We start from the raw sequence: 27,306 nt of genomic DNA, 5'->3' as shown, positions 1-27,306 counted from the left end.
ATACCTACCTGAAGGTGGGGGCAGGGGCGGACTACCTACTTAATGGGGTGGACTTACTAATCAGGGGCCATATCCACCTAATGGGGTGACATACTGGTCTGCCTATTAAATTTCCATCAACAAATCATCTTAAAGTCAATTACTGAGAAATCTTTATTTACCTCTTTGCATCAAAGGAGATGGCTGATTTAGCAATGTTGCTAGGCCATGGTATATTGCTCCTTGTTTTGCTACTTCGAGTGTGACAACTGAACCTGTTCGTGTCATAAGTTCAGCAGCTCTGTTTACAAAATAATAATAAAAAATGATTATTAAAGCACCAACCTGCAATCCTTAAGTATCTTGTTATTTACATGACCAGTGCTGTACTAAGAGACTGACTACCTCAAGGGATCTGGCGTTTGGAATAAGTTCCGTTTTTGTTTCTTCTGCTGCCTATGTTATTTACATTAGGCAATTTTCACACATTAATGTGTTCATTCAAGCTACAGGCTGGGGTTATTCCCTGATGTGTACCTTCAAAGCACACCCTTAATAGGCACCCACGTTAAAGTAACTTATACCATGGGAAATACTTTACTGTACACGGTTCTAGTAAATAGTGCAGCATTATTACTATTACATAAACCCCAATTTACATGGCCCAAAAGGACAAAATGACAATTATCTGGTCTGCTTCAAGTAATGGGGGTCTAAGTATACGTTAACACTATATGGTGGAATCTTTTCCTTCACATATAGAAAATTGGCATTGTAAAAGCTGTGCGAAAACTACCTAAGTGTTTTGACTACTACAAGCACAAACATGAAGTTGTTATTATTCTTTAAATCACTGTAACAACTTGCAGCAAACTTGTGTGTTCTGTAAAACACTGGTATTACATCAGGTAATCTTCATAAAATCATTGCAGCATTTCAGATAAAATAACTAAAACATCTAGTGTACAGCAGAAAAAAGTTCAAAGACAGATTTTTTTTCTTGTAACCTGATATTTTGCTGAATACATGAACAAATAGCAAATGTTTTACACGTTAAATGTTAACACTGTTTTAGCATTACCTTTCTTGAGACAGCCCCACTAGACTTCTTCCATCTACACTAAGGAGCTGGTCTCCTGCTGCTAGACGGCCATCCTAGAAAATGAGAACAAACCAAAAGAGTCAAGGCTGCTTTCTCTACAAAACCTCAAACTCTTATAAAAGCACCCTGGTTGAAAAATAAAATTGAAAATAATTGACACATGTATTGCTAACTCAAAAGCACTATTCTTGCAGTGTCATTTTTCTTGCTTTCTCAGCTGCATCCATACATTTAATTCCATTAATAACCAAGAAAAATGTAATTGTTGCAGTAAAAAATTTTCTTCCTTGCCTTTTAAAGTTGTTATCCAACAGGAGTTTTTTTGTTTCCATTTTTTAAGACATCAAAAAAACTTAAATCTCTACCCACCTTTAGCGTTCCCACAGTGTCATTGGTAAACTGCTTCTGTCTCCAGAGCAATCCTCTTCCTGCTTCCTAGGCCCAATACCTCAAGGTTTAGCTCTCCGATTGCTGGCCACAGCGGTGTCCTGCCTTAGCCACTGATTGGCTGAGCAGCAATGTAATGTATTGAGCCCGGGTACCAGTATAAAAAAAAAAAAACAACTAAAAAAAACTGTGGACTAGGCTCAATATGTCACATTTCAACCTGTTGCAGCAATCAATTCACTGAGCTTCACTGTGACATATTGGGCTCCTGAAGCAAAACAAAAAACGGGGATAAAATGGGTAAAAATTGGCAAAAAAAATAAAATCCTGCTGTTAACCCCTTTAAGAGTCATAATGAATGTTTTAAAGGAACAAATAATGATTTGAATTGGCTTTTTCTGACCCTTATAACTTGTTTTTATGCTTTTGAGCAATGACCTGTAGTTTTTTCTTGATAACATTATTTTTTTTATGCATGTGACTTTTTGGAACGTCCACACTACTGCAGAAGTGGTTAATGCTGGCGATATATTGGCAAATGAAGGTTGAATTAGGCCTTTTAAGTACTTGGAAAGCCCTCTTAAGGTAAAGTCAGCCCCAGCCCTTTAAAGCATACTTATCATGAAGAAAAACTTAGTAGAATTTGATAGCAAAAAAAAATGTCTCCAAACACGCGCTTCCCCCAATAAAAGCTTTGCTTTATTCCATTAAAGTAGGCATAAAAGTTTAAAAAGCACTTTCAATGCGTTTCTAGCTATCAAATTCTACTATTGCCTGCCGACTTCCCTGGATGGTCGGGTGCGCCAAGGCTGCTGACCTGCTATTTAATGAGCTGATATAAATGTTATGCTCTTAGCATAACCAACTCTGGTGAGCATAATTTAATTGCAAACGCTGCCTACATCTCTAATGGTATTACACTAGGATCGTGCTCCTCATCTTTTTTTTGTCTCTATAGTGCAATGAAGAAAAACGTATCCCCTATCTGAAGGATAGGGGATAAGTTTTAGATCATGAGGGGTCCGAACGTTGCCCCCCTCCCCCATCTCCTGTTTGGAGCCCCGGTTCTCCAGCACAGGAGCGAATCATGACCACCGCCCAAAGAAAAGGCCGCCATGCCCCTTCCATACAGCTTTATGGGAGAGCTGAAGATTACCGAACGGCTTTCCCATAGAGCTTTACAGAGGGGGCGTGGCTGCCTCCGCTTTGGGCGGGGGTCATGACGCGCTCCTGTGCTGGAGAACCGGGGCTCCAAACAGGAGATCGCGGGGCCCCAGCGCTCAGACCCCCGCAATCTAAAAATTATCCCCTATCCTTCCGATAGGGGATACATTTTTCTTCATGATACTTAGCCTTTAACATCAAAATCTGCAGAAGCAATTCCAAACCAAATTGTGCAGTTTACCTGAGTGTATATGATTGTGGAATTGTGCCCATGGATTTGGGAGCAAATGGTAATATTTAAAAAAGGAACCTGTCAGCTGTCACTCCCATTCCAAACTGCTGACATTAACCAGCTGTTAGGACAAGGAGACGCATGATTCCCTTCATATATCTATCTGTGCTTTGTGAGGAAAGTCAGCTTGTTATACGTTTTTATATATTCTTTTATATACTCCTTTTTCTATATTTTATACTCCATCTTGTATATCAGCCATGTTGTCTATAATCCGCCATCTTGCTTGTATTCTTGCAATATGAACTGATCATAAACTTCACTACTAATTATAACCAGGAAACCTGTGATTCAAGGCCACAATTTCTGAGCTTGTAGGAAGCTTCAAGGCTACCTAGTTTGAATACTTTCATACATCTCGTCCTTCCTACTTAGACACATCTGTTTGTAGGCATGTATAATTTGGCAGTGTGCCAACCTTTCTTGTATAAGATTCATGCATTTTGTAGTAAATGTCAGAAGAGTCTATATACAGCTGGAGTCTGTGTCATTCATTCTTCCACCAGGACTGGTCAATTATAACTATTGATTTGGAATCAAACAACATATTGAAGGAATCCACTGAATTTCCTATCAGTTTCCATCAGGGCCGTAGCAGCCATGAGGAGACCAAGGCAGTTGCCTCGGACGCAGGTTCCGTAAAGGGGGCGCCATCAAGGGCACAGTACTGTGACCTGTCATTTAGTTAAAAATGTAAAATTCGGACTAGTCAGTTGTTTTCTGGGAAAAGGGGGGCCAGAAGGAGGCGGGGGGCCCCCCGGGCAGCCACTATGGCACAGTACCATGCCTTGGAGAAGAGTAGACAACATGCTCATTGATGTGCGACGTGATGGAGCATGCACAGCAGAGGGGGATGTGCCATTGGCCTGCCGCCTGTCTGCTTGCAGCAGTGCTGTGCTGCTGCTTTGCCAGACCCGTACACCTCCCCCATACTAAGCAAAATGTGCAGGAGAACACCTACCAATCAGCCACTCGTCCACCCACCTTCCTACCTATAACCCCCCAACCACCCACCTTCCTTCTTTACGCTTCCCCACCCATCCAACTTCCTACCTATGCCCCACACCCATCCACCAAGGTAGGTGTGCAGTTCTAATTCACCTAATTCAATTTCATGTTATTTGTCTATTTTCTCAAAATAAACCGCCAAAACACACACACACAAAACAGAATGCAGCACTACTTAGCTCAGTCCAAATAGAAAAAGGATGCCAGTGTTCCAGACCTGATCACGATCGCCTTTCGATAAATAATAGAATCATTCTCAAGCAGACAACACAACATTCAGGGACCTTATATTCCCAGATACGTGATTACCAAAACACGTTGCTGCTGTGACATGGGTTGAATAAATACATTTTTTTCACATTATCTGAGTGCTGCACTGCCCCCTAGGTTATGACTGACACTTGGAAGCCAGGCAGTTTCAAAATTTTGCACCTGTGTGTATGCATGGTGCAGGAACCAGATTTGGAAACAAGGCTCAGCTTCCAGGGCCTATGTATTTATTTATTTATAAAGGTACAGTTTATCAGCATGAGTTTTACTGTAATTTGATTAGTGAATAAATGTACAAACCACTTCTGCAGCTCCTCCCTTCACAACTGATTTTATGTAGATGCCAAGTTTTTCTTGTCCTGCACCCTGAGGAAAAACAAAAGATGTGTTCTGTAATATGAACATTGTTTATGAAAAAAGTGAACTGCATTATATTAGTCTTAGTGGAAATATAAGATCTCTTAAGCAAATTACTGTATGCAGCTTACCTGAACAGGTTTAAACTGTTAACCATTCATACTTTCCAACATTTAAAAATTCAAAATCAGAACTTTTAAGACTCCACTTTTGGGTGGAAATATGAAAACTTTGTCTTTTTTGTGGCCTGGTTCATAGGATTGTCCTGCCAACATCAGGACTGATCGCAGATATGCATCATTTTAAATCTTCATAAATTAAACATAAATTACATTTCTTTTTGTGTTATTGTGATACATTTTATTAAGAAAAAAACACAAACAAAAACATGTCAGACCACACATGGAGTATTGTTGTCATACCTTGGGCCCCTGTATATAAAAAAAGGTACACAGCGGGTGCAGAGGAGGGAGACAAAGGGTGGCTTAGACTACCTGGTTATCAAGCTTGGGGTCATTTAGTTTAGGGAAAAGATGTTTTAGGGGTGATTTGATCACAATATACAAACATAGGAATCAACAGTACAGGTATCTTTCTAGAGATCTTTTTATACCTAGGCTGGTAACCATGACAAGAGGGCATCCGCTATGTCTAGAGGAAAGAAGGTTTCACAATCATCACAGAGATTCTTTACTGTAAGAGCAGTGAGACCATGGAACTATCTGCCGCATGAAGTTGTGATGGCTGACAATTTCAAATGGGGCCTGGATGTTTTTCTGGAAAAACATACTTTTACAATTTATGGATACTAGGTTCATGGGGATAAAATATTGATCCAGGGATCTATTCTGTCATATAGGGAAGAATTTTTTTTCTCCCTTGTATGGGACAATTTGCCTTGTAGGTTTTTATTTTTTATTTTTTTGCTGTCTTCCTCTGGATTTACACAGTTGGGTTATAGGTGAAATTTGATGGACTCCAAGGTATAACACTAGCAATGGGGGAAAACCCAATGTAATTTTGCGCTCACTATGTATAGTTATGCTTATTAGGCACAACAATAGGAATAGTTTATAACAAAGATCAGTGCAGATCTTGAGCTTGAAATAGACAAACATTTTTTCTTCCACCAGATCCTGTGTATACCGCAGATAGATGGAATCCAGGAGACTGTGCCGGACGTGGGAAGCACAGCTGGGTCCCATAGCAGGTGTAATGTAGATCATGGATAGCGCCGATAGGCCCCTGGTCACAAAGCTGCTGCACTTGGATGGACTAGCACAAGAGAATCCTCGTGGATGAGCGTCCTCATACCTACTGAGGAAAGGGTCGTTATGTATTTTTATGTACCCTGAGACGAGTCTAGGAATTTTATGGACACTAATATTTATCAGCCCATATAGTCCAGCTATCCACATTTCAGGACTACACCTAAACTAATCCGGAAACCTTTGAACTGCCACTGACGTCAGACGCTCATCCACGAGGATTCTCTTGTGCTAGTCCGTCAGTCCATCCATCCAAGTGCAGCAGCTACGGGACCCAGTCAGATTGCCAGTGCCTGCCAGGGCTATCCACGATCTATATTACACCTACTACGGGACCCAGCCAAACCACCAGAGCCTTACTGTGCTCCCCACATCCTGCACTGTCTCTTGGATTCCATCTATCTACGGAATACACAGCATCCGGTGCATTTGGACAAGCCAGTGCCACCTATCCAACGTGCCGGACTAAGTTATTAACATCTTTCCATACTGAGCGTCTGTCTCTGAAGGTAATATCGGCAGACAATTATTACATACCATCTATAGGGGAAATCCCTGTATAAGAACTGTCTAACAAGATAACCTTATAGAACTGTTTATTTCCATGTATGCTTTATTTCTACATATGCAGGATTCTAAATACTAAGTGTCCTTTTTATTTCATTTTATGTCCTGTTAATATATGTGCCAATCTATGTTTTTATAGTAGTGCATTTATCCCTGCCACAAGGGCCCTGTGACCGGAGGCACTATCTTTATATATATTAAATTTAACAAAATACATTAATTGAAGCACAGTCTCATACAATACTATTTCTATTATTCCTATCATGTACCAGTGACCCTGGTATTTTCCTAGAGGTATATGGTTACAAATTTGTTACTAAAAATCTGTTAATACTCGGTAATTTATCAAAGGTTTTTGTGTAAGTTTTCTGGGGGAAAAAGATTTTAAAAAAGCAACTGTTCATTTTGGCCAAAATTTCCAAATTTTTAATAGTTTTCTTGAAAAGGAATGATAAATTCCCCCTCATGAAGTAAAATTCTGTGGCCTTACTACCACAAAATAACACCAGATTTTTATTAATCCACACTAGATGAACACATCAATAGTGTTACACTGCAATATAGTAGCTTATTTTTACGTTTACACTAGCTAAAAAGATCTAGCAACAATTATGGTAAATTCCTGAAATGCACTGTATCCCTAGTTGACTTCACTCCAAAATTAAAGTTGTCTTACAAAAAATGGGGATAAAAAAAAACTAACAGGATCATAAAGGAGAATAAATATGTCTCAGACTTACCGTAACCTCTGTTCTTCCTACAACTGAAAACCACATTATTCCAGAAGTGCACAAAGTGACCAAAACAGATTAAAAGTTATAATCTTGTTGTTTTGTCTAAGTTGATTTTGTCTGTGTGGCAAATGCTACTCATTTGTGAGAATGCAGCTACATGCTAGAACACAGACCTATGCATGTAACAGCAAAGAAAACAAGAAAAAAAAATCCATGCTCTTACGCAACATCTGCTAGGCAGATTTGCCTTTTGATTAACTTCCAGCTTTTCAGCCTTTAGGAAAAGAAAAAAAACTAAAAACAAACCCCCCAGTATTTTTATATTCCTACCACCCACCCCGCCTTACAGAAAATAAAACTGAATAAATTAAACAGGAAACAATACACTGGCTTTATCAGAAGAATTATAGGAACCAGCATTCTAGAGTTTAAAAATGGATTTACTTCAAACGTGCTGCTTCCAACTCATCTGGATTTCATAAAATGTTACCGCACTGTGGATATCTATGATACGAATCTGCACATACCATTACTTTTCAAGCCCTAGATTAATACAGGAAACACACACAGAATATAATGTTAAGTAACAAAATATAGTCTAGGCAAATAAATTTTAGGTGTGCTTTTAAAAAAAGAAAAAAAGGAACTGGGCGAGAGGAGGGAAGGGGCTAAGGGTTGGTCGGGTAGGGACAAAGCAAGGAGGCGTCTGAATTTTCACAGACTTACACTTACCATTAAGATGATACAAAATAAAAATATCCCAAACTGCACTGGGATATTGCTGCACTGCACAATGCCAGTCTAGTCATCTTTATGGGATGACGGAGATAGCCGAGTACAGCACACAACCAACAGTCACTACATTCAAATGGGGAACACAGAACCCCCATTCTTGTGAACAGTGGAGTTGTCAGCAGTGATCAAACACTTACAGTGGGGATTAAAAGTTTGGGTACCCCAGATAAAAATTTGTATTAATGTGCATAAAGAAGCCAAGGAAAGATGGAAAAATATATTACAAGAACGTCTAATGTGTAATTTGATGCCTTTTGGATGTCAACAAAAGTTAGATTTTGTTTCCATCTTTTACACTTTCAAAATAACAGAAAACAAAAAAATGGCATCTGCAAAAGTTTGGGCACCCTGCAGAATTTATAGCATGCACTGCCCCCTTTGCAAAGCTGAGACCTGCCAGTGTCATGGATTGTTCTCAATCATCATCTGGGAAGACCAGGTGATGTCAATATCAAAGGTTTTTAATGCCCAGACTCATCTGACCTTGCCCCAACAATCAGCACCATGGGTTCTTCTAAGCAGTTGTCTAGAAATCTGAAACTGAAAATAATTGACGCTCACAAAGCTGGTGAAGGCCATAAGAAGATAGCAAAATGTTTTCAGATGTCAATATCCTCTGTTCGGAATGTAATTAAGAAATGGCAGTCATCAGGAACAGTGGAAGTTAAAGCAAGATCTGGAAGACCAAGAAAAATATCAGACAGAACAGCTCGCAGGATTGTGAGAAACACAATTCAAACCCCATGTTTGACTGCACAATCCCTCCAGAAAGATCTGGCAGACACTGGAGTTGTGGTACACTATTCCACTATAAAGAGATACTTATATAAATATGGTCTTCATGGAAGAGTCATCAGAAGAAAACCTCTTCTACGTCCTCACCACAAAAATCAGCGTTTGAACTTTGCAAATGAATATATAGACAAGCCTGGTGCATTTTGGAAACAAGTTATGTGAACCGATGAGGTTAAAATTTAACTTTTTGGCCGGAATGAGCAAAGGTACGTTTGGAGAAGAAGGGGAACAGATGTTAAACATGGGGGTGGATCAATAATGCTTTGGGGTTGTATTGCAGCCAGTGGCACAGGGAACATCTCACGAGTAGAAGGAAAAATTGATTCAATCAAATTTCAGCAAATTTTGAATGCTAACTTGATGGCATCTGTGAAAAAGCTGAAGTTAAAGAGAGGATGGCTTCTACAAATGGATAATGATCCTAATCACACATCAAAATCCACGGGAGATTACATCAAAAGGCGTAAAATGAAGGTTTTGCCATGGCCTTCACAATCTCCTGACCTCAAAATAATTGAAAATCTATGGATAGACCTTAAAAGAGCAGTGCGTGACAGACAGCCTAGAAATCTCAAATAACTGGAAGACTTTTGTAAAGAAGAATGGGGAAAGATACCTCAAACAAGAATTGAAAGACTCTTGGATGGCTACAAAAAGTGTTTACAAGCTGTGATACTTGCCAAAGGGGGCAGTACAGGATATTACCTCTGCAGGGTGCCCAAACTTTCCAGATACCATTTTTTTTTAGTTTTCTGTTATTTTGAAAGTGTAGATGATGGAAATAAAATAAACTTTTGTTGTCATATTATAAGAATGTCTAATCTGTAATGTGATGCCTTTTGGAGATTTTTCCATCTTTCCTTGGCTTCTTTATGCACATTAATACACATTTTTACCTGGGGTGCCCAAACTTTTGATCCCCACTGTATCTATGCTATGGATAGGTACCGTATTAATCGGCGTATAACACGCACTTTTTAGGCTAAAATTTTTAGCCTAAAGTCTGTGTGCGTGTTATACGCCGATACACCCCCAGGAAAGGCAGGGGGAGAGAGGCCGTCGCTGCCCGCTTCTCTCCCCCTGCCTTGCCTGGGGTCTAGAGCCCTGCTGTAGGCCCTTCTCACCCCCTGGCTATCGGCGCCGCTGCCCGTTCTGTCCCCCTGACTATCGGTGCTGGCGCCGATAGCCAGGGGGAGAGAAGCGGCGCCGACAGCCAGGGGGAGAGAAGGGGCAGCGGCACCAATTGCCAGAGCCGCTGCCCCGTTGCCTCCCCTCATCCCCGGTGGCATAATTACCTGAGTCAGGTCCGCGCTGCTGCAGGCCTCCGGCGTGCGTCCCCGGTGTCGTTGCTATGCGCTGAACGGCGCGGCGCATGACGTCAGTGCGCCGCGCCGTGCATAGCAACGACGCAGGGGACGCACGCCAGAGGCCTGCAGCAGCGCGGACCCGACTCAGGTAATTATGCCACCGGGGATGGGGGGAGGCAACGGGGCAGCGGCGCCGGCAATGGGTGCCGCTGCCCCTTCTCTCCCCCTGGCTGTCGGTGCCGGCACCGATAGTCAGGGGGACAGAACGGGCAGCGGCGCCGATAGCCAGGGGGTGAGAAGGGCCGACAGCAGGGCTCTAGACCCCAGGAAAGGCAGGGGGAGAGAAGCGGGCAGCGACAGCCTCTCTCCCCCTGCCTTTCCTGGGGCTGTATCGGGGTATACACGCGCACACACACACCCTCATTTTACCATGGATATTTGGGTAAAAAACTTTTTTTACCCAAATATCCTTGGTAAAATGAGGGTGCGTGTTATAGGCCGGTGCGTGGTATACCCCGATAAATACGGTAATTATTTTGTTTGTGGAAAACACTAATGCATAGATTTATTCTGAATACCATATTAGATTTGCAAAGGAATTTTTCCTCTGTTATTGGGCAATTAACATCTGCCTCATATGGGTTTTTGACTTCCTCTGGATCAGCACAGTAAGGATTTAGGTTGAACTTGATGGGCATTTGTCTTTTGTTAACCCTTAAGGACCCGGGGTTTTTCCGTTTTTTAATTTTCGTTTTTTTCCTCCCTACCTTTAAAAAATCATAACCATATGATGGCTTATTTTTTGCGCCACCAATTCTACTTTGTAATCATGTCAGTCATTTTACCAAAAAATCTACGGTGAAACGGAAAAAAAAAATCATTGTGAGACAAAATTTAAAAAAATAAAACCACCATTTTGTAAATTTTGAGGGTTTCCGTTTCTACACAGTAAATTTTTTTCGGTAAAAATTACACCTTCTCTTTATTCTGTAGGTCCATACTGTTAAAATTATACCCTACTTCTGTAGGTTTGATTTTGTCATACTTCTAGAAAAAATCAAAACCACATGCAGGAAAATGTATAAGTTTAAAATTGTCATTTTCTGACCCCTATAACTTTTAAATTTTTCAGCATATGGGACAGTATGAGGGCTCATTTTTTGCACCGTGATCTGATGTTTTTAGCGGTACAATATTTGCATTGATAGGACTTATTTATCATGTTTTCATGATATAAAAAGTGACCAAAAATTCTGTATTTTGGACTTCGGAATTTTTTTGTGCATACTCCATTGACCGTGCTGTTTAATTAACAATATTTTTTTTATAATTCGGACATTTCCGCACGCGAGGATACCACATTTATTTTTATTTACACTTTTTTTTTTTTTTTTTTTTAAAGAGTACCTGTAATCAACAAAAACTTTTAATATGTTGTTTATAATCATTAATGAAGAGATATTGTAATATATCTTCATTAAAAAATATTAATATTTATACCAGTTTTTTCATTTTATACTTTTGGCCACTAGGGGTCTCTCTTCTATGCCTGGTCTGCAGGTAGCTTCCTATGCTTTTCATTGTAAGTGTACAGCTTTTAGGACTAATGCTGAAAGGGTTCTGGTCCTTCCACCGGAAGTTCAGTACTCTCAGCTCACTGTGAGCTACAAGCCCCCCATGTCGGCGATCGCCGCAAATCGCAAAGGGAAATCGCCCTTGCGATCTGCGGCGATACAGGGCTGATCGGGTCTCTGGGACCCGACCGCCCGGTAATTTCGCATGATCCCGGCTGTCACAGACAGCCAGGACCATGCTAAAGTATAGGAGCGAGGTGGCAAGCCTGCCACCTCCTCCGATCCCCTGCGATCCGTCGGTTAGTTAACCGACCAATCGCAGGGGGGGGGGGGGGGGGGGGCGGTTACTTCCTCCCGTCCTGCCCGGCCCCTGGAAGTCCGGAGAGGACGGGAGGAAGACCGGAGGATGCGGCAGGGGACGGGGGAGTGCTGGGGACCGGCGCCGGTACTTACTTCGTCCCTGAAGACCCGGATCCCGGCGAGGAAGATGGCGGCGCCGGCAACAGGTGAGTTGATCTTCGGCCGCGGTCGGGCCCTTTACAGCAATGCACGTCGCTGTAAAGCGACATGCATTGCTGTATTGGGACCCTGTATACTACAACTCCCAGCATGCCCAGACAGCCCTTGGCATCTGGGCATGCTGGGAGTTGCAGTTTTGCAACATCTGGAGGTCCACAGTTTGGAGACCACTGTGCCCTTCCAGATGTTGCAAAACTACACATTCTCAGCATGCCCTTACTGTCCAGGCATGCTGGGAGTTGTAGTTCTGTAACATCTGGCCCTTCAGATGTTGCAGAACTACAACTCCCAGCATGCCTGGACAGTTTTGGCATACTGGGAGTTGTAGTTTTGCAACATCTGGAAGGGCACAGATTGGGAACCACTGTATTAGTGGTCTGCAAACTGTAGTCCTCCAGATGTTGCAAACTACAACTCCAAGCATGCTGGGAGTTGTAGTTCGGCAACATCTGGCTCTAAAGATGTTGCCGAACTACTTCTCCCAGCATGCCTGAGAATGTTTGGGAGTTGTGGTTTTGCAACAACTGGAGGCACACTGGTTGGGAAACATTGTCTGTTTCCTAACTCAGTGTTTCCCAACCCGTGTGCCTCCAGCTGTTGCAAAACTATAACTACCAGCATGCACTGATAGACTGTGCATGCTGGGAGTTGTAGTTTTGCAACAGCTGGAGGTCCCCCCCTTGTGAATGTACAGGGTACATTCACATGGGCAGGGGGCTTACAGTGAGTATCAGGCTGCAAGTTTGCGATGCAGCAAATTTTGCGCGGCAGCTCAAACTCGCAGCGGGAAAATCGCTGTAATCCCCCGCCCGTGTGACTGTACCCTAAAAACACTACACTACACTAACACAAAATAAAAAGTAAAAAACACTACATATACACATACCCCTACACAGCCCCCCTCCCCTCCCCAATAAAAATGAAAAATGTCTGGTACGCCACTGTTTCCAAAATGGAGCCTCCAACTCCCAGTATTGCCGGACAGCCGTTGAATGTACAAGCATGCTGGGAGTTTTGCAACAGCTGGAGGCACCCTGTTTGGGAATAACTGGCGTAGAATACCCCTATGTCCACCCCTATGCAATTCCCTAATTCAGGCCTCGAATGCGCATGGCGCTCTCACTTCGGAGCCCTGTCGTATTTCAAGGCAACAGTTTAGGGTCACATATGGGGTATCGCCGTACTCGGGAGAAATTGCCTTACAAATTTTGGGGGGCTTTTTCTCCTTTCACCCCTTATGAAAAGGTGAAGTTGGGGTCTACACCAGCATGTTAGTGTAAAAAAATATATTTTTTACACTAACATGCTGGTGTTGCCCTATACTTTTCATTTTGACAAGAGGTAAAAGGGAAAAAAGCCCCCCAAAATTTGTAATGCAACTTCTCCCGACTACGGAGATACCCCATATGTGGGCGCAAAGTGCTCTGGGGGCGCACAACAAGGCTCAGAAGGGAGAGTGCACCATGTACATTTGAGGTGATTTGCACAGGGGTGGCTGATTGTTACAGCGGTTTTGACAAACAAAAAAAAAAAAAAACCCACATGTGACCCTATTTCGGAAACTACACCCCTCACGGAATGTAATGAGGGGTGCAGTGAGAATTTACACCCCACTGGTGTCTGACAGATCTTTGGAACAGTGGGCTGCGCAAATTAAAAATTTTGTACAGCCCACTGTTCCAAAGATCTGACAGACACCAGTGGGGGGGGGTAAATGCTCACTGTACCCCTTGTTACGTTCCTCAAGGGGTCTAGTTTCCAAAATGGTATGCCATGTGGGGGTTATTTTGCTGTTCTGGCACCATTGGGGCTTTCTAAATGCGACAAGCCCCCCGAGCAAAATTTGCACTCAAAAAGCCAAATATGACTCCTTCTCTTCTGAGCATTGTACTTCGCCCGTAGTGCGCTTCAGGTCAACTTATGGGGTACCTCCATACTCGGAAGAGATGGGGTTACAAATTTTGGGGTGTATTCTCTGCTATTAACCCTTGCAAAAATGTGAAATTTGGGGGGAAACACATTTTATTGAAATTTTTTTACATATGCAAAAGTCGTGAAACACCTGTGGGGTATTAAGGCTCACTTTATTCCTTGTTACGTTCCTCAAGGGGTATAGATTCCAAAATGGTATGCCATGTGTTTTTTTTTCCTGTTCTGGCACCATAGGGGCTTCCTAAATGCAACATGCCCCCCAAAAACCATTTCAGAAAAACGTACGCTCCAAAATTCCCTTGTCGCTCCTTCCATTCTGAGACCTCTACTGTGCCCGCCGAACACTTTACATAGACATATGAGGTATGGGCTTACTCGAGAGAAATTGGGCTACAAATATAAGTATACATTTTCTCCTTTTACCCCTTGTAAAAATTCAAAAATTGGGTCTACAAGAACATTCAAGTGTAAAAAATGAAGATTGTGAATTTTCTCCTTCACTTTGCTGCTATTCCTGTGGAACACCTAAAGGGTTAAAATGCTGACTGAATGTCATTTTGAATACTTTGGGGGGTGCAGTTTTTATAATGGGGTCATTTGTGGGGTATTTCTAAGATGAAGACCCTTCAAATCCACTTCAAACCTGAACTGGTCCTTAAAAAATTGTGATTTTGGAAATTTTGTGAAAAATTGGAAAATTGCTGCTGAACTTTGAAGCCCTCTGGTGTCTTCCAAAAGTAAAAACACATCAATTTTATAATGCAAACAAAAAGTAGACTTATTGGAAATGTTAATAAAAAATAATTTTTTTTTGAATATCCATTTTCCTTATAAGCAGAGAGCTTCAAAGTTAGAAAAATGCAAAATTTAAAATTTTTTCATCAAATTTTAGGATTTTTCACCAAGAAAGGATGCAAGTATTGACAAAAATTTACCACCATGTTAAAGTAGAATATGTCACGAAAAAACAATCTCGGAATCAGAATGATAACTAAAAGCATTCCAGAGTTATTAATGCTTAAAGTGACAGTGGTCAGATGTGCAAAAAACGCTCTGGTCCTAAGGTGTAAAATGGCCTGGTCCTTAAGGGGTTAAACATTAATGTCATGCCGTCATAAAAAGAACTTGTTGATATCTGAGGAAATAGTCGGACTCAGAATGAATTGTATTGATTAGCATAGTCTACAATTCACCAGGTCATAATTTTGATATTTTAAATAATTTTCTCAATTTTCCATAATTAATTTTTATGACCATAATTCATAATTGAGTTATTACTGCATGACAAGGCCTTCAAAAGTGTCCTCCTTTCCATACTTGATTTTTCTGCAAATTATTCGGAAGAGATTGCTTCCTGACTTCATATGTCAGTGCAAGGGATATCCTAACCTAATAAAAACACTTGCCATCTAAAAAAAATGACTAGATATGGCCCCAAATAATACAGGTTTCTGTTCACACAACGAAAAGGGCTAATTCCTTCACTCTGGTCCTGCAAAAAAGTTTTCCCATTTTCATTGCCAGCAAGGTATACTGGACTATACTGAACTTTTTGGTTAATTTATTTAGAATTTTACCATTATAATGTCTTGGAAGTGTCCCAACAAAATAAAGTATTGAGTACTCCGCTACAAACCCATGTTGTTAAAGGGGTACTCCGGTGGAAAACTATTTTTTTTAAATGAACTGGTGCCAGAAAGTTGAACAGATTTGTAAATTACTTCTATTAAGAAATCTTAATCCTTTTAGTACTATTTAGCAGCTGTATGTTACAGAGGAAATTCTTTACTTTTTGAATTTCTTTTTTGTGATGTCCACAGTGCTCTCTGCTGACACCTCTGTCCTTGTCAGGAACTGTCCAGAGTAGCATAGGTTTGCTATGGGAATTTTTTCCTGCTCTGGAGAGTTCCTGATATGGGCATCAGGTGTCAGCAGAGAGCACTGTGGACAACACAAAAAATAAATAAAAAAAATAAAGATTTTCCTCTTCAGCAAACAGCTGCTAAATAGTACTGAAAGGATTAAGATTTTTTAATAAAAGCAATTTACAAATCTGTTTAACTTTCTGGCACCAGTTCATTTAAAAAAAAAAAAAAAAAAAAAAAAAAAAAAAAAAGTTTTCCACCGGAGTACCCCATTAACCCCTTAAGGACTCAGCCCATTTTGGCCTTAAGGACTCAGACAATTTAATTTTTACGTTTTCATTTTTTCCTCCTCGCCTTCTAAAAATCATAACTCTTTTATATTTTCATCCACAGACTAGTATGCGGCCTTGTTTTTTGCGCGACCAGTTGTCCTTTGTAATGACATCACTCATTATATCATAAAATGTATGGCGCAACCAAAAAACACTATTTTTGTGGGGAAATTAAAACGAAAAACGCAATTTTGCTAATTTTGGAAGGTTTTGTTTTCACGCCGTACAATTTATGGTAAAAATGACATGTGTTCTTTATTCTGAGCGTCAATACGATTAAAATGATACCCATTATTATATACTTTTATATTATTGTTGCGCTTAAAAAAAATCACAAACTTTTTAACCAAATTAGTACGTTTATAATCCCTTTATTTTGATGACCTCTAACTTTTTTATTTTTCCGTATAAGTGGCGGTATGGGGGCTCATTTTTTGCGCCATGATCTGTACTTTTTTTTTGATACCACATTTGCATATAAAAAACTTTTAATAAATTTTTTATAATTTTTTTTTTAATAAAATGTATAAAAAAAGTAGGAATTTTGGACTTTTTTTTTTTTTTCGTTCACGCCGTTCACCGTACGGGATCATTAACATTTTATTTTAATAGTTCGGACATTTACGCACGAAGCGATACCAAATATGTCTATAAATAATGTTTTTTACGCTTTTTGGGGGTAAAATAGGAAAAAACGGACGTTTTACTTTTTTATTGGAGGAGGGGATTTTTCACTTTTTTTTTACTTTTACATTTTTTTACACACTTGAATAGTCCCCATAGGGGACTATTCATAGCAATACCATGATTGCTAATACTGATCTGTTCTATGTATAGGACATAGAACAGATCAGTATTATCGGTCATCTCCTGCTCTGGTCTGCTTGATCACAGACCAGAGCAGGAGACGCCGGGAGCCGCACGGAGGAAGGAGAGGGGACCTCCGTGCGGCGTTATGAATGATCGGATCCCCGCAGCAGCGCTGCGGGCGATCCGATCGTTCATTTAAATGGCGAACTGCCGCAGATGCCGGGATCTGTATTGATCCCGGCACCTGAGGGGTTAATGGCGGACGCCCGCGAGATCGCGGGCGTCGGCCATTGCCGGCGGGTCCCTGGCTGCGATCAGCAGCCGGGATCAGCCGCGCATGACACGGGCATCACTCCGATGCCCGCGGTTATGCTTAGGACGTAAATGTACGTCCTGGTGCGTTAAGTACCACCTCACCAGGACGTACATTTACGTCCTGCGTCCTTAAGGGGTTAAGGCTTAAAACAGCATTGCCCTACTTGGGTGTATTTGGGGCGTGGAGGAGACCTGTCCCAGCAGGTAAATGTGAAAGTGTGTGTGTTTGGATACAAGTGTATATTTAACACCATTTTTTGCAAATCTGACCACTGTCACTTTAAGCATTAATAACTCTGGGATACTTTTACTTATGAATTTGATTCTGAGAGTGTTTTTTGTGACATTCTACTTTACCTCAGTGGTAAATTTTCGTAGATACTTGCATCATTTCTTGGTGAAAAATTCCAAAACTGCATAACACATTTGAAAACCTTGCATTTTTCTAACTTTTAAACTCTGCTTGTAAGGAAAATGGAAAATGGATATTCCAAATAAATTATATACTGATCCACATATACAATATGTCTACTTTACGTGGCATCATAAAGGTGACATGTTTTTACTTTTTGAAGACATTAGAGGGCTTCCAAGTATAGCAGCAATTTTCCACAAAAATTTCAAAATCTGAATTTTTCAGTGACCAGTTCATCCCTCAAAGTATTCAAAATTACATTCATCTGAGCTTCTCAGCACTGGTCCAATGTTCCAATGTGGTGTAAGGTAGTTCGGACACATGGTTAACATCATAAAATATGATCTATTAGCACTACAGCAACACGTTACTGGTCCGGAACTACACAGCCTTTCTTAACACTGCTTATGATGCCAATAGACAATCAGTAAAACCGTTTACGGTAACCCCTATAGAAACAGTTCCAAAAATAAGTCCAACTGTTTTGAGAACCTCAAAAAAAAAAAAAACTGGAAGTCTTCTGGATCTACAAATGCAGCTCACTGTAGCCCCTAGGCCTGAATGAAATATCAAACCATTTTGGTATGAATTTTCTTATGTTCCACTCCAGGAAAAGTACTGTCCTTTCAATCATCCGGTAATGAATTTGAGTCTAGCTATAAGTGTGAAAACCCAAACATAAAAATAATCAAATAGTAAAGAACCCAGTATATATTATATAGAAAAATATATACAAAAAAAAAATATTTTAAAACATAAAAACATGTAATAACCCTTAACCCCTTCCCGCTATAGGACGTATGCATACGTCCAATCATCCGACACGTTCGCGCAATTGGACGTATTCATACGTCATAGCGATCTCCGGCACTGCCGCAGACAGCGCAGGAGATTGGCGAGGGGACCCGGCTGTCAATCACAGCCGGAGTCCCGCCGCAGCTGCCGGAGCAGCGATTGCACAGGTTCCGGCAGCATTAACCCCATAGATGCCGTGATCAATCCTGATTACGGCATCTATGGTGTTGACAGGGGGAGCGCTCTCCCCCTGTTCAACGGCGGCACCGCTATACAATCGCGGGTCGCAGTTGGTTGCTATGTCAGCAGGAGGTCAGATCATGACCTCCTGTATGCCTGCTACGGAAGCCTGTGATCTCACAGGCTGTATTGTCTGCAGCTCATCAGGTTATACTGTGCTGCAGTACAAATGTATTGCAGCATAGTATAACCTGTAAAAAGTGTAAAAAATGAAATAAAATGTTCTTCAATAAAAGTATGAAGAGTAAAAAAAAATAAAAAAATGCCCCTTTCCCAATAAAAGCCCTGTATTATCACCAAAAAACACAAATCATATACATAATAGGTATTGCCATGTCTGTAATGACGTGTACTATAAAACTATAATATAAATTATCCCGCACGGTGAACGCCGTAAAAAAAAAAAAAAAATCAAAAAAAGCACAGAATTTGCCAATTTTGGTACAAATAGCGGAATAAAAAAAAGATCAAAAGGTAGCACAATAATGATACCAATAAAAAGTACAGCTCATCCCACAAAAAATAAAACCTTAATGGCGTCAGAAGAAAAATAAGTAAGTTACGGCTGTTGGAAAATGAATGGCAGAAAAAGAATTTTGCTCAGAAAAGGAAATAGAACATAGAAAACTATATAAAATGGGTATCGCCATAATCGTACTGACCCACAGAATAAATATAACATCACTTTTACCACACAGTGTACACCATAAATTTTTTTTTTAAAACACCAGAAATTTTCCAGTTTTTCACAATATTTAGAAGTTTTCACAAAGTGCTTCATGTCAACAAAAATGCACCAGTTATATTAAGTACAATATGTCATGAAAAAACAATCTCAGAATCGCTTTGTTCAGAAAAAGCGTTCTAAAGTTCTAGGAGACTCTTTCTTTTCCACCTTTTCCAGCCCACGGGAGCACCTGAAAGCTGAACTAATTTATGCAGGATAAGTCATCAACTGCCGAACCGAGAAGTTTGTGACGAATCGAATTTACTGTAAGTTCGCACATCTCTAGTTAATACCATTTAAAGAGATACATGTCAAATAAAAAAAAAGCCTGGTCAGAGGTAAAAAATGGGTCGGTCCTTAAGGGGTTAATTTTCAACATTATATGGTTTGACAGAATCAAGGCCCACTCACATTTATCTTACCCAGTAAGGTTCTAATGACACCATATTATATATTCTATTCCATGGGCACAATCTCTGTATTTAATACACCAGGTTATACCGTATTTATCGGCGTATAACACGCACCCCCATTTTAACAGGGTAATTTAAGTAAAAAAAATAAAATGTTAAATAAATGACTTGGACTAAATGCCACATCATCCCCCAACTTCCATTTTCTTCTGCACCTCAGTTTGGTCCTGTGCCCTCCAGTGCCACATCATTCCTTCCCTTTTATCAGTCCCTGTGCCACATTTACCCCTCTCATCGCCACCCCCCGTCTCATCATCTCCCATGTCTCATCATTTCCCCCTGTCATAGACCACCACTAGCCATTCAGACATTAAGCCTTTAGTGCCTCCCCCACCATCATTTCCCCGTCTCATCATCCCCCAGCCTGTCTCATCATGTCCCCCATCTTTCCCCCCCTCATTATTTCCCCACCCTGTCTCATCATGTCCCCCATCATTGCCCCCCCTTATCATTTCCCCCTGTCTCATCATGTCCCCCCATCATTTCCCCATCATCATCCCTCACCCTGTCTCATCATGTCCCCCCATCATTCCCCCCTCATCATCCCCCACCCCGTCTCATCATGCCCCCCATCATTCCTCCCTCATCATCCCCCACCCCGTCTCATCATGCCCCCCATCATTCCTCCCTCATCATCCCCCCACCCTGTCTCATCATGCCCCCCATCATTCCTCCCTCATCATCCCCCCACCCTGTCTCATCATGCCCCCCATCATTCCCCCCTCATCATTTCCCCGTCTCATCATGTCCCCCATCATTATCTCCCACATCCTGTCTCATCATGTCCCCATCATTTCCCCGTCTCATCCCCCCCATCATTCCCCCCCCTCATCATTTACCGTTGCATCATCCCCCCAGTGGTCTTCAGCCTGCGGACCTCCAGATGTTGCAAAACTACAACTCCCAGCATGCCCGGACAGCAGTTGGCTGTCCGGGCATGCTGGGAGTTGTAGTTTTGCAACATCTGGAGGTCCGCAGGTTGAAGACCACTCTTCCCCTTTCCTTACCTGTCTGCACTTCGGCAGGTCAGGTCAGGCGGGGGGTCTTGCAGGCTGCGGTCAGTGAAGCTGATGAATGACTTCCTCTGCGGGTTCTCTGCGCGCCATCACGGAACTCACTTTTCGGCAGCGACTACAGGAAATGAAAAGTGAGATCTATGATTGCCGCGCAGAGAAGCCGCAGAGGAAGTCATTCATCAGCTTCACTGACCGCAGCCTGCAAACCCCCCCCCGCCTGACCTGACCTGCCGAAGAGCAGACAGGTAAGGAAAATAAACAAATCTATAAAAAGTAGGAATGATGGGAATGATGAGGGAGGGGGGAGGTAGGGAAAAGGGGGAATGATGAGGGAGGGGGGAGGTAGGGAAAAGGAGGAATGAAAAGGGAAACTCACTTGTTTTCTCCCACACTATCCACAGGTACTGGTGTGGTGGATTGTGCGGGAGACGCTGATTAAAAGGTAGCGCAGATCCGGACAAGGTAGGGTTCAGCGTCTCCCGCACTATCCCCCACACCAGTACCTGTGGATAGTGCGGGAGAAAACAAGTGACAGTGCGGGGAGGAGACGCCGCTGGTCACTAATTTAAAGTGGCCGCGGCCGTGCTGTTAATACTTAACAAGCAGCCGCTTTAAATCAGTGACCAGAAGACTTATCGGCGTATAATACGCAGGCAGACTTTTTGCCTTAAATTTAAATTTTAAAAGTGCGTGTTACACGCCGATAAATACGGTATTTCATACTATACTGTATGCATTGATTGCAAAAATTTTTTTACTAGAAAGATTATTATTACTAATTGCATATATGTTTTTGTTTAAACAATGCACACATATGTTAAATCAATGCATTGCTTCAACTATACGTGGTTTGAATGACACTCCATAATGTAAGAGCATAATATTCCCAGTTACTTTGGATGCTCATCCTCTTCTTCATAGCAGAACAATCATCAGACAATTAGCATTCCATGTTTTCCTTATGTTAGTGGAATATAGGACAAAAACAGCCACCATGAACATATATTCTATACACTGGTAAATTTTTCCCTATTATTAATACCAATACACATATATTCCATATCTCTAACGAACCATGGCTAGGCATCCATTCAATCTAACTACTCTGCCTGCCAGGCACCCATTTAATCTATCTACTGTACCTGCCCTAACCTGTTACCAAATGCTTGACACCATATCGGTCCAACTTCTAAACGGGAGTTAGGTCCGCCCCTTTTGAGCAACGCTACTGCCCTGTATCGCTCTTACATACAGGCAGCTTAACCCCTTAAGGACATGTGCCGTAAACGTACGGCGCTGTGTTCCGCGATCGCCACATCACCGGACACGGTGATCTGTTATTTAACAGCAGCCATCCCAGCATATTGCCCAGGGGGGTCCTGAGAGCCCCCCATATCAGCAATTGCTGTGATTCGCTGGTTAATTCTGACTGGCAAATCACCGATCTTCCAGCCAATCGGGTCTCTGAAGACTCGGAAGATAAGGGTGACTGATGGAGTATGAGACAGCGCCAATCACCCTTGAGCTCAAGGAGGGAGGTGGCATGGGTTCCACCTCCCAATCGATGTGATTGGATGGTCCCGATTGACCGTCCAATCACTGCATCTGCAGCGAATAAGAAATCCCGTTCCTCCGCTCTGCTCACTCAGACCATGCCACCAAAAACTGTTTGGTGTTGTGTGGCTGGAGCGTTTTTTTTTTCCCCCCCAGTTATCTCTTTTTTTCAAATGTTTTTGTTTTTTTTCTGGGTGACCGTGGTCCGTGCAACCAACAACTGTTAGGTGTTGTGTGGCCGGACCCAGATTGCTGATCAGTATTCTTTTTTTTACTGATCAGCTTTTTTGGGACTAACATGGTAACATTTTTTTACACTAACATGCTGGTGTTGGCCCATATTTTCACAAGAGGTAAAAGGGAAAAAAAAATAAAAAAAATTTGTAATGCAATTTCACCTGAGTACGGAAATACCCCATATGTGGGCGTAAAATGCTCTGCAGGCGCATAACAAGGCTCAGGAGTGAGAGCGCACTATGTACATTTGAGGCCTAAATTGGTGATTTGCACAGGGGTGGCTGATTTTACAGCGGTTCTGACAAACGAAGAAAAATAAATACCCAAATGTGACCCCATTTTGGAAACTACACCCCTCACAGAATTTAATAAGGGGTGCAGTGAGTATTTACACCCCACTGGCATTTGACAGATCGTTGGAACAGTGGGCTGTGCAAATGAAAAATTTAATTTTTCATTTACACAGACCACTGTTCCAAAAATCTGTCAGACACCTGTGAGGGGTAAATGCTCACTGCACCCCTTATTACATTATGTGAGGTATGTAGTTTCCAAAATGGGGTCACATTTGGGCATTTATTTTTCTGCTTTTATGTCAGAACCGCTGTAAAATCAGCCACCCCTGTGCAAATCACCAATTTAGGCCTCAAATGTACATAGTGCGCTCTCCTCTCACTCCTGAGCCTTGTTGTGCGCCCGCAGAGCATTTTACGCCCACATATGGGGTATTTCCGTACTCAGGTGAAATTGCATTACAAATTTTTAATTTTTTTTTCCTTTTAACTCTTGTGAAAATATGGGCCAACACCAGCATGTTAGTGTAAAAAATGTTTTATTTTTTATTTTTTTTTTACACTAACCGGCTGATGTAGCCCAAACTTTTCCTTTTCATAAGGGGGTAAAAGGAGAAAAAGACCCCCAAAATTTGTAGCACAATTTCTCCCGAGTACGGAGATACCCCATATGTGGCCCTAGACTGTTTCCTTGAAATACGACAGGGCTCCGGATTGAGAGAGCGCCATGCTCATTTGAGGACTAAATTAGGGATTGCATAGGGGTGGGCATAGGGGTATTCTACGCCAGTGATTCCCAAACAGGGTGCTTCCAGCTGTTGCTAAACTCCCAGCATGCCTGGACAGTCAGTGGCTGTCCGGAAATGCTGGGAGTTGTTGTTTTGCAAAAGCTGGAGGCTCCGTTTTGGAAACACTACCATACAATGTTTTTTTTTTTTATTGGGGGGGGGGGGGGGGGGGGAGGAGACAGTGTAAGGGGGGTGTATATGTAGTGTTTTACCCTTTATTTTGTGGTAGTGTAGTGTAGTGTTTTTAGGGTACATTCACGCTGGCGCAGGTTTACAGTGAGTTTACCGCTAGGAGTTTGCGCTGCGGCAGAACTTGAAGCAGGAAACTTACTGTAAACCTACCTGTGTGAATGTACCCTGTGCATTCACATGGGGGGGGGGGGGGCACCTCCAGCTGTTGCAAAACTACAACTCCCAGCATGTACTGACAGATCGTGCATGCTGTGAGTTGTACTTTTGCAACAGCTGGAGGCACACTGGTTGGAAAACCTTCAGTTAGATTCTTTTACCTAACTCAGTATTTTCCAACCAGGGTGCCTCCAGCTGTTGCAAAACTACAACTCCCAGTATGTACTGATCACCGAAGTGCATGCTGGGAGATGTAGTCAACTGTAGCGCAACTACAACTCCCAGCATGGCGAGACAGCTGTTTGCTCTTTGGGCATGCTGGGATTTGCACTTTTGCAACATCTGCAGGGCCACAGTTCAGAGACCACTGCAGCGTGATCTCCAAACTGTGCCCCTCCAGATGTTGCAAAACTACAAATCACATCATGCCCAGACAGCAAACTGCTGTGTGGGCATGCTGGGAGTTGTAGTTTTGCAAGATCTGGAGGACTATAGTTTATAGATCACTGCAAATTCATCTTCAAACTGCAGCCCTCTAAATCTTGCAAAAATACAAATCCCAGCATGCCCAAACGGCTGTCTGGGCATGCTGGGAGTTGCAGTTTTGCAACATCGGGGGGGGGGGGGGGGGTCTCCAAAGTTTAGCCCTCCCAGATGTTGCTAGGCAACTACTCACGGGCTTCCGTAGTCTTCATTAGGGAGCCATGAGGGAGCCGCACGTCAGGGCCGCCCGCCGCCGATCAGGTAAGGGACCTCCACCGCCGGTCACGCTACAGTTCCCCCGTTACGAGTACCGTCGGTGGGCAGGACAGGGGAACCGAACTTTAACCCCCCGCCCCCGATCTGTTATTGGTCGTCGCGTCTTGACGACCAATAGCACAGATAGGAGGGGTGGCACCCCGGCCACCTAACTCCTATCCCTTCCGGGAGACCGGGGGTGTCTTGACATCCCGATCCTCCCGATTTTCCGGGTCACCGGACACCGGTATGACCCGGATCCGCCGAAAATCGTCAGTCCTGGGTCTCAGGACCCCCCTGGGCATATGCACGGGATGCCTGCTCATAGATATCAGCAGTCATCCCGGTCCAGTCCCCAACCGGCTAGCGGCGGGGACCGGAAATCCCACCGGCGTATGCATACGCCCCACGTCCTTAAGGACTCGGGATGCAGGGCATATGCATACGCCCTACGTCCTTAAGAGGTTAAAGGGGTATTCCAGGAATTTTTTTTTATATATATCAACAGGCTCCAGAAAGTTAAACAGATTTGTAAATTACTTCTATTAAAAAATCTTAATCTTTCTAATGATTATCAGCTGCTGAAGTTGAGTTGTTCTTTTATGTCTGACAACAGTGCTCTCTGCTGACAACTGTCTGACTGTCTCGGGAACTGCACAGAGCAGAATAGGTTTGCTATGGGGATTTGGTTCTACTCTGGACAGTTCCAGAGACAAGAGTCATCAGAGAGCACTTAGACAGAAAAGAACAACTCAACTTCAGCAGCTCATAAGTACTGAAAGGATTAATTTTTTTTAATAGAAGTAATTTACACATCTGTTTTATTTTCTGGAGCCAGTTGAAATATATAAAAAAACGTTTTTTGCTGGATAACACCTTTAATGCAGAGGGCCCAGGTGATCGCACACCGATTTTTTTCTGCCAGTCTGCCAGTGAGCAGAGAGACAGTCCAGAGAGACTGTCCAGGAACTACCCTGAAGCCCAAGTGGCCAAGACCCTTGAAAAGGGGGAGACTACTCCTAAAGGTGGAAAAGAGTCTGAACGAGTTGGCTTGAAGGAAGAGACAGGCCAAGCACAGGTGACTGTCAGAGGACAAGAGAATGTCACAAAGTCCAGCAGCGAGAGTAAGGAGACCGCTGTAAGTAAGAGATCTCGGAAAAAACACGCTGGTCTTGGTAAAAAAAGGGAGCAGATCCAGAACCTTGAAGAAACCTTACAGATGGTTTCTGCTAAATTGTCTCAAAAGGAAGAAGTAGTTCAACACCTTACAGAGGAGAAAGAAAAAACGCTTGCAGACTTGAATAAAGAGCAGGAAGCGACGCTTCAGCTGCAGAAAGATATGGAGCTTCACAAAAGTGAGTTTGCGGCTCTGCAGGAGGAACTGTCCCACTCCCAGGGTCTTATGACCAGCAAGGAGAGAGAATTGGAGATTCTGGCCAAGCAGATCTCATTCAAGGATGAAGAAGTGAATGTCCTGTGTGGGGCATATCTGGCTCTACAAAGTGATCACAAGGCTAGGTTGGTAGCCATGGAAGAGCTGGAGAAGGAGAAAGTGGTAATGGCTCATAAGGTGCAGTGCCTGGAGGCGCAGAACGAAACGCATATTCAGTCTCGCGCAGCTGCCTTGGATTCACTGGGTACTCAGCTCTCTGAACAAGAGGCTCAGCTAAAAGTCTATGAGCAGAAAGTGTCCAAGATGGCGCAACTGAATAAAGACAATGAGCAGATGAGAGAACAACTGCTGTCCCTGGAGGATACTGTCAAAAACTTCACAGAATTGCTGGAAAGTGAGAAGAACTCTGCTAAGCTCAAGAGTGAGCAGCAGAAAGGTTTAAAGCTGGAAGGGGACATGAAGGTCCTAAAAGAAAGCCGTGACCAAGCTATAGTAGAACTGGCTAATGAGAGGTTAAAAGTGTCTCAGATGGAAACTGAGGCCAAAGCCACAGCCGTCCGTGTAAAAGAAGAAAAACTGTTTGTGGGGCAAAAGCTACTGGAGACAGGGATGCTTTCTCTAAAAAAGGCAGAGTCTGAACAATGGACGCAAGAAACAGTAGAGTCTGAAGACCATGAGAAGAAGCCATATGAAAGGTCCTCTGAAGCTGAGACTGAGGTGAAACCATATGGGAAGTCCTCTGAAGCTGCAGAGATATTGACATTGCATGGTGAAAATTCTGAGGCAGAGAAGTTCTCTGAGGTAGAAGTTAAACCAGAGATAACTGCAGAAGCTGCAAGTAAAGTCAGTGACACATCTGAAGGTGCAGGTGAAAAACTGGCTAAAGGAGCCAAGAGTTCTCAGCCTAAAAATGAGCC

The 27,306-nt window shown here is 42.5% G+C and overlaps 1 protein-coding gene across 25 annotated transcripts in view; it reads right to left on the bottom strand.

Moving 5' to 3' along the window:
* The window catches only part of AFDN (afadin, adherens junction formation factor), a 567,513-nt gene that overhangs the window by 76,587 nt on the left and 463,620 nt on the right, over positions 1-27,306 (bottom strand). For all 25 annotated transcript variants that reach the window (XM_056566867.1, XM_056566890.1, XM_056566880.1 and 22 more), the window contains 3 exons: positions 4,503-4,568; positions 1,061-1,134; positions 162-280 (listed from right to left, as the gene is read on the bottom strand). In XM_056566867.1, coding sequence (XP_056422842.1) covers positions 162-280; positions 1,061-1,134; positions 4,503-4,568 — 259 coding nt within the window. The remainder of the gene's footprint in view (positions 1-161; positions 281-1,060; positions 1,135-4,502; positions 4,569-27,306) is intronic.

This window comes from Hyla sarda, chromosome 3, assembly GCF_029499605.1.
Source record: "Hyla sarda isolate aHylSar1 chromosome 3, aHylSar1.hap1, whole genome shotgun sequence".
NCBI lineage: Eukaryota > Metazoa > Chordata > Amphibia > Anura > Hylidae > Hyla > Hyla sarda.
This window is presented reverse-complemented; position numbering and strand designations above follow the sequence as displayed.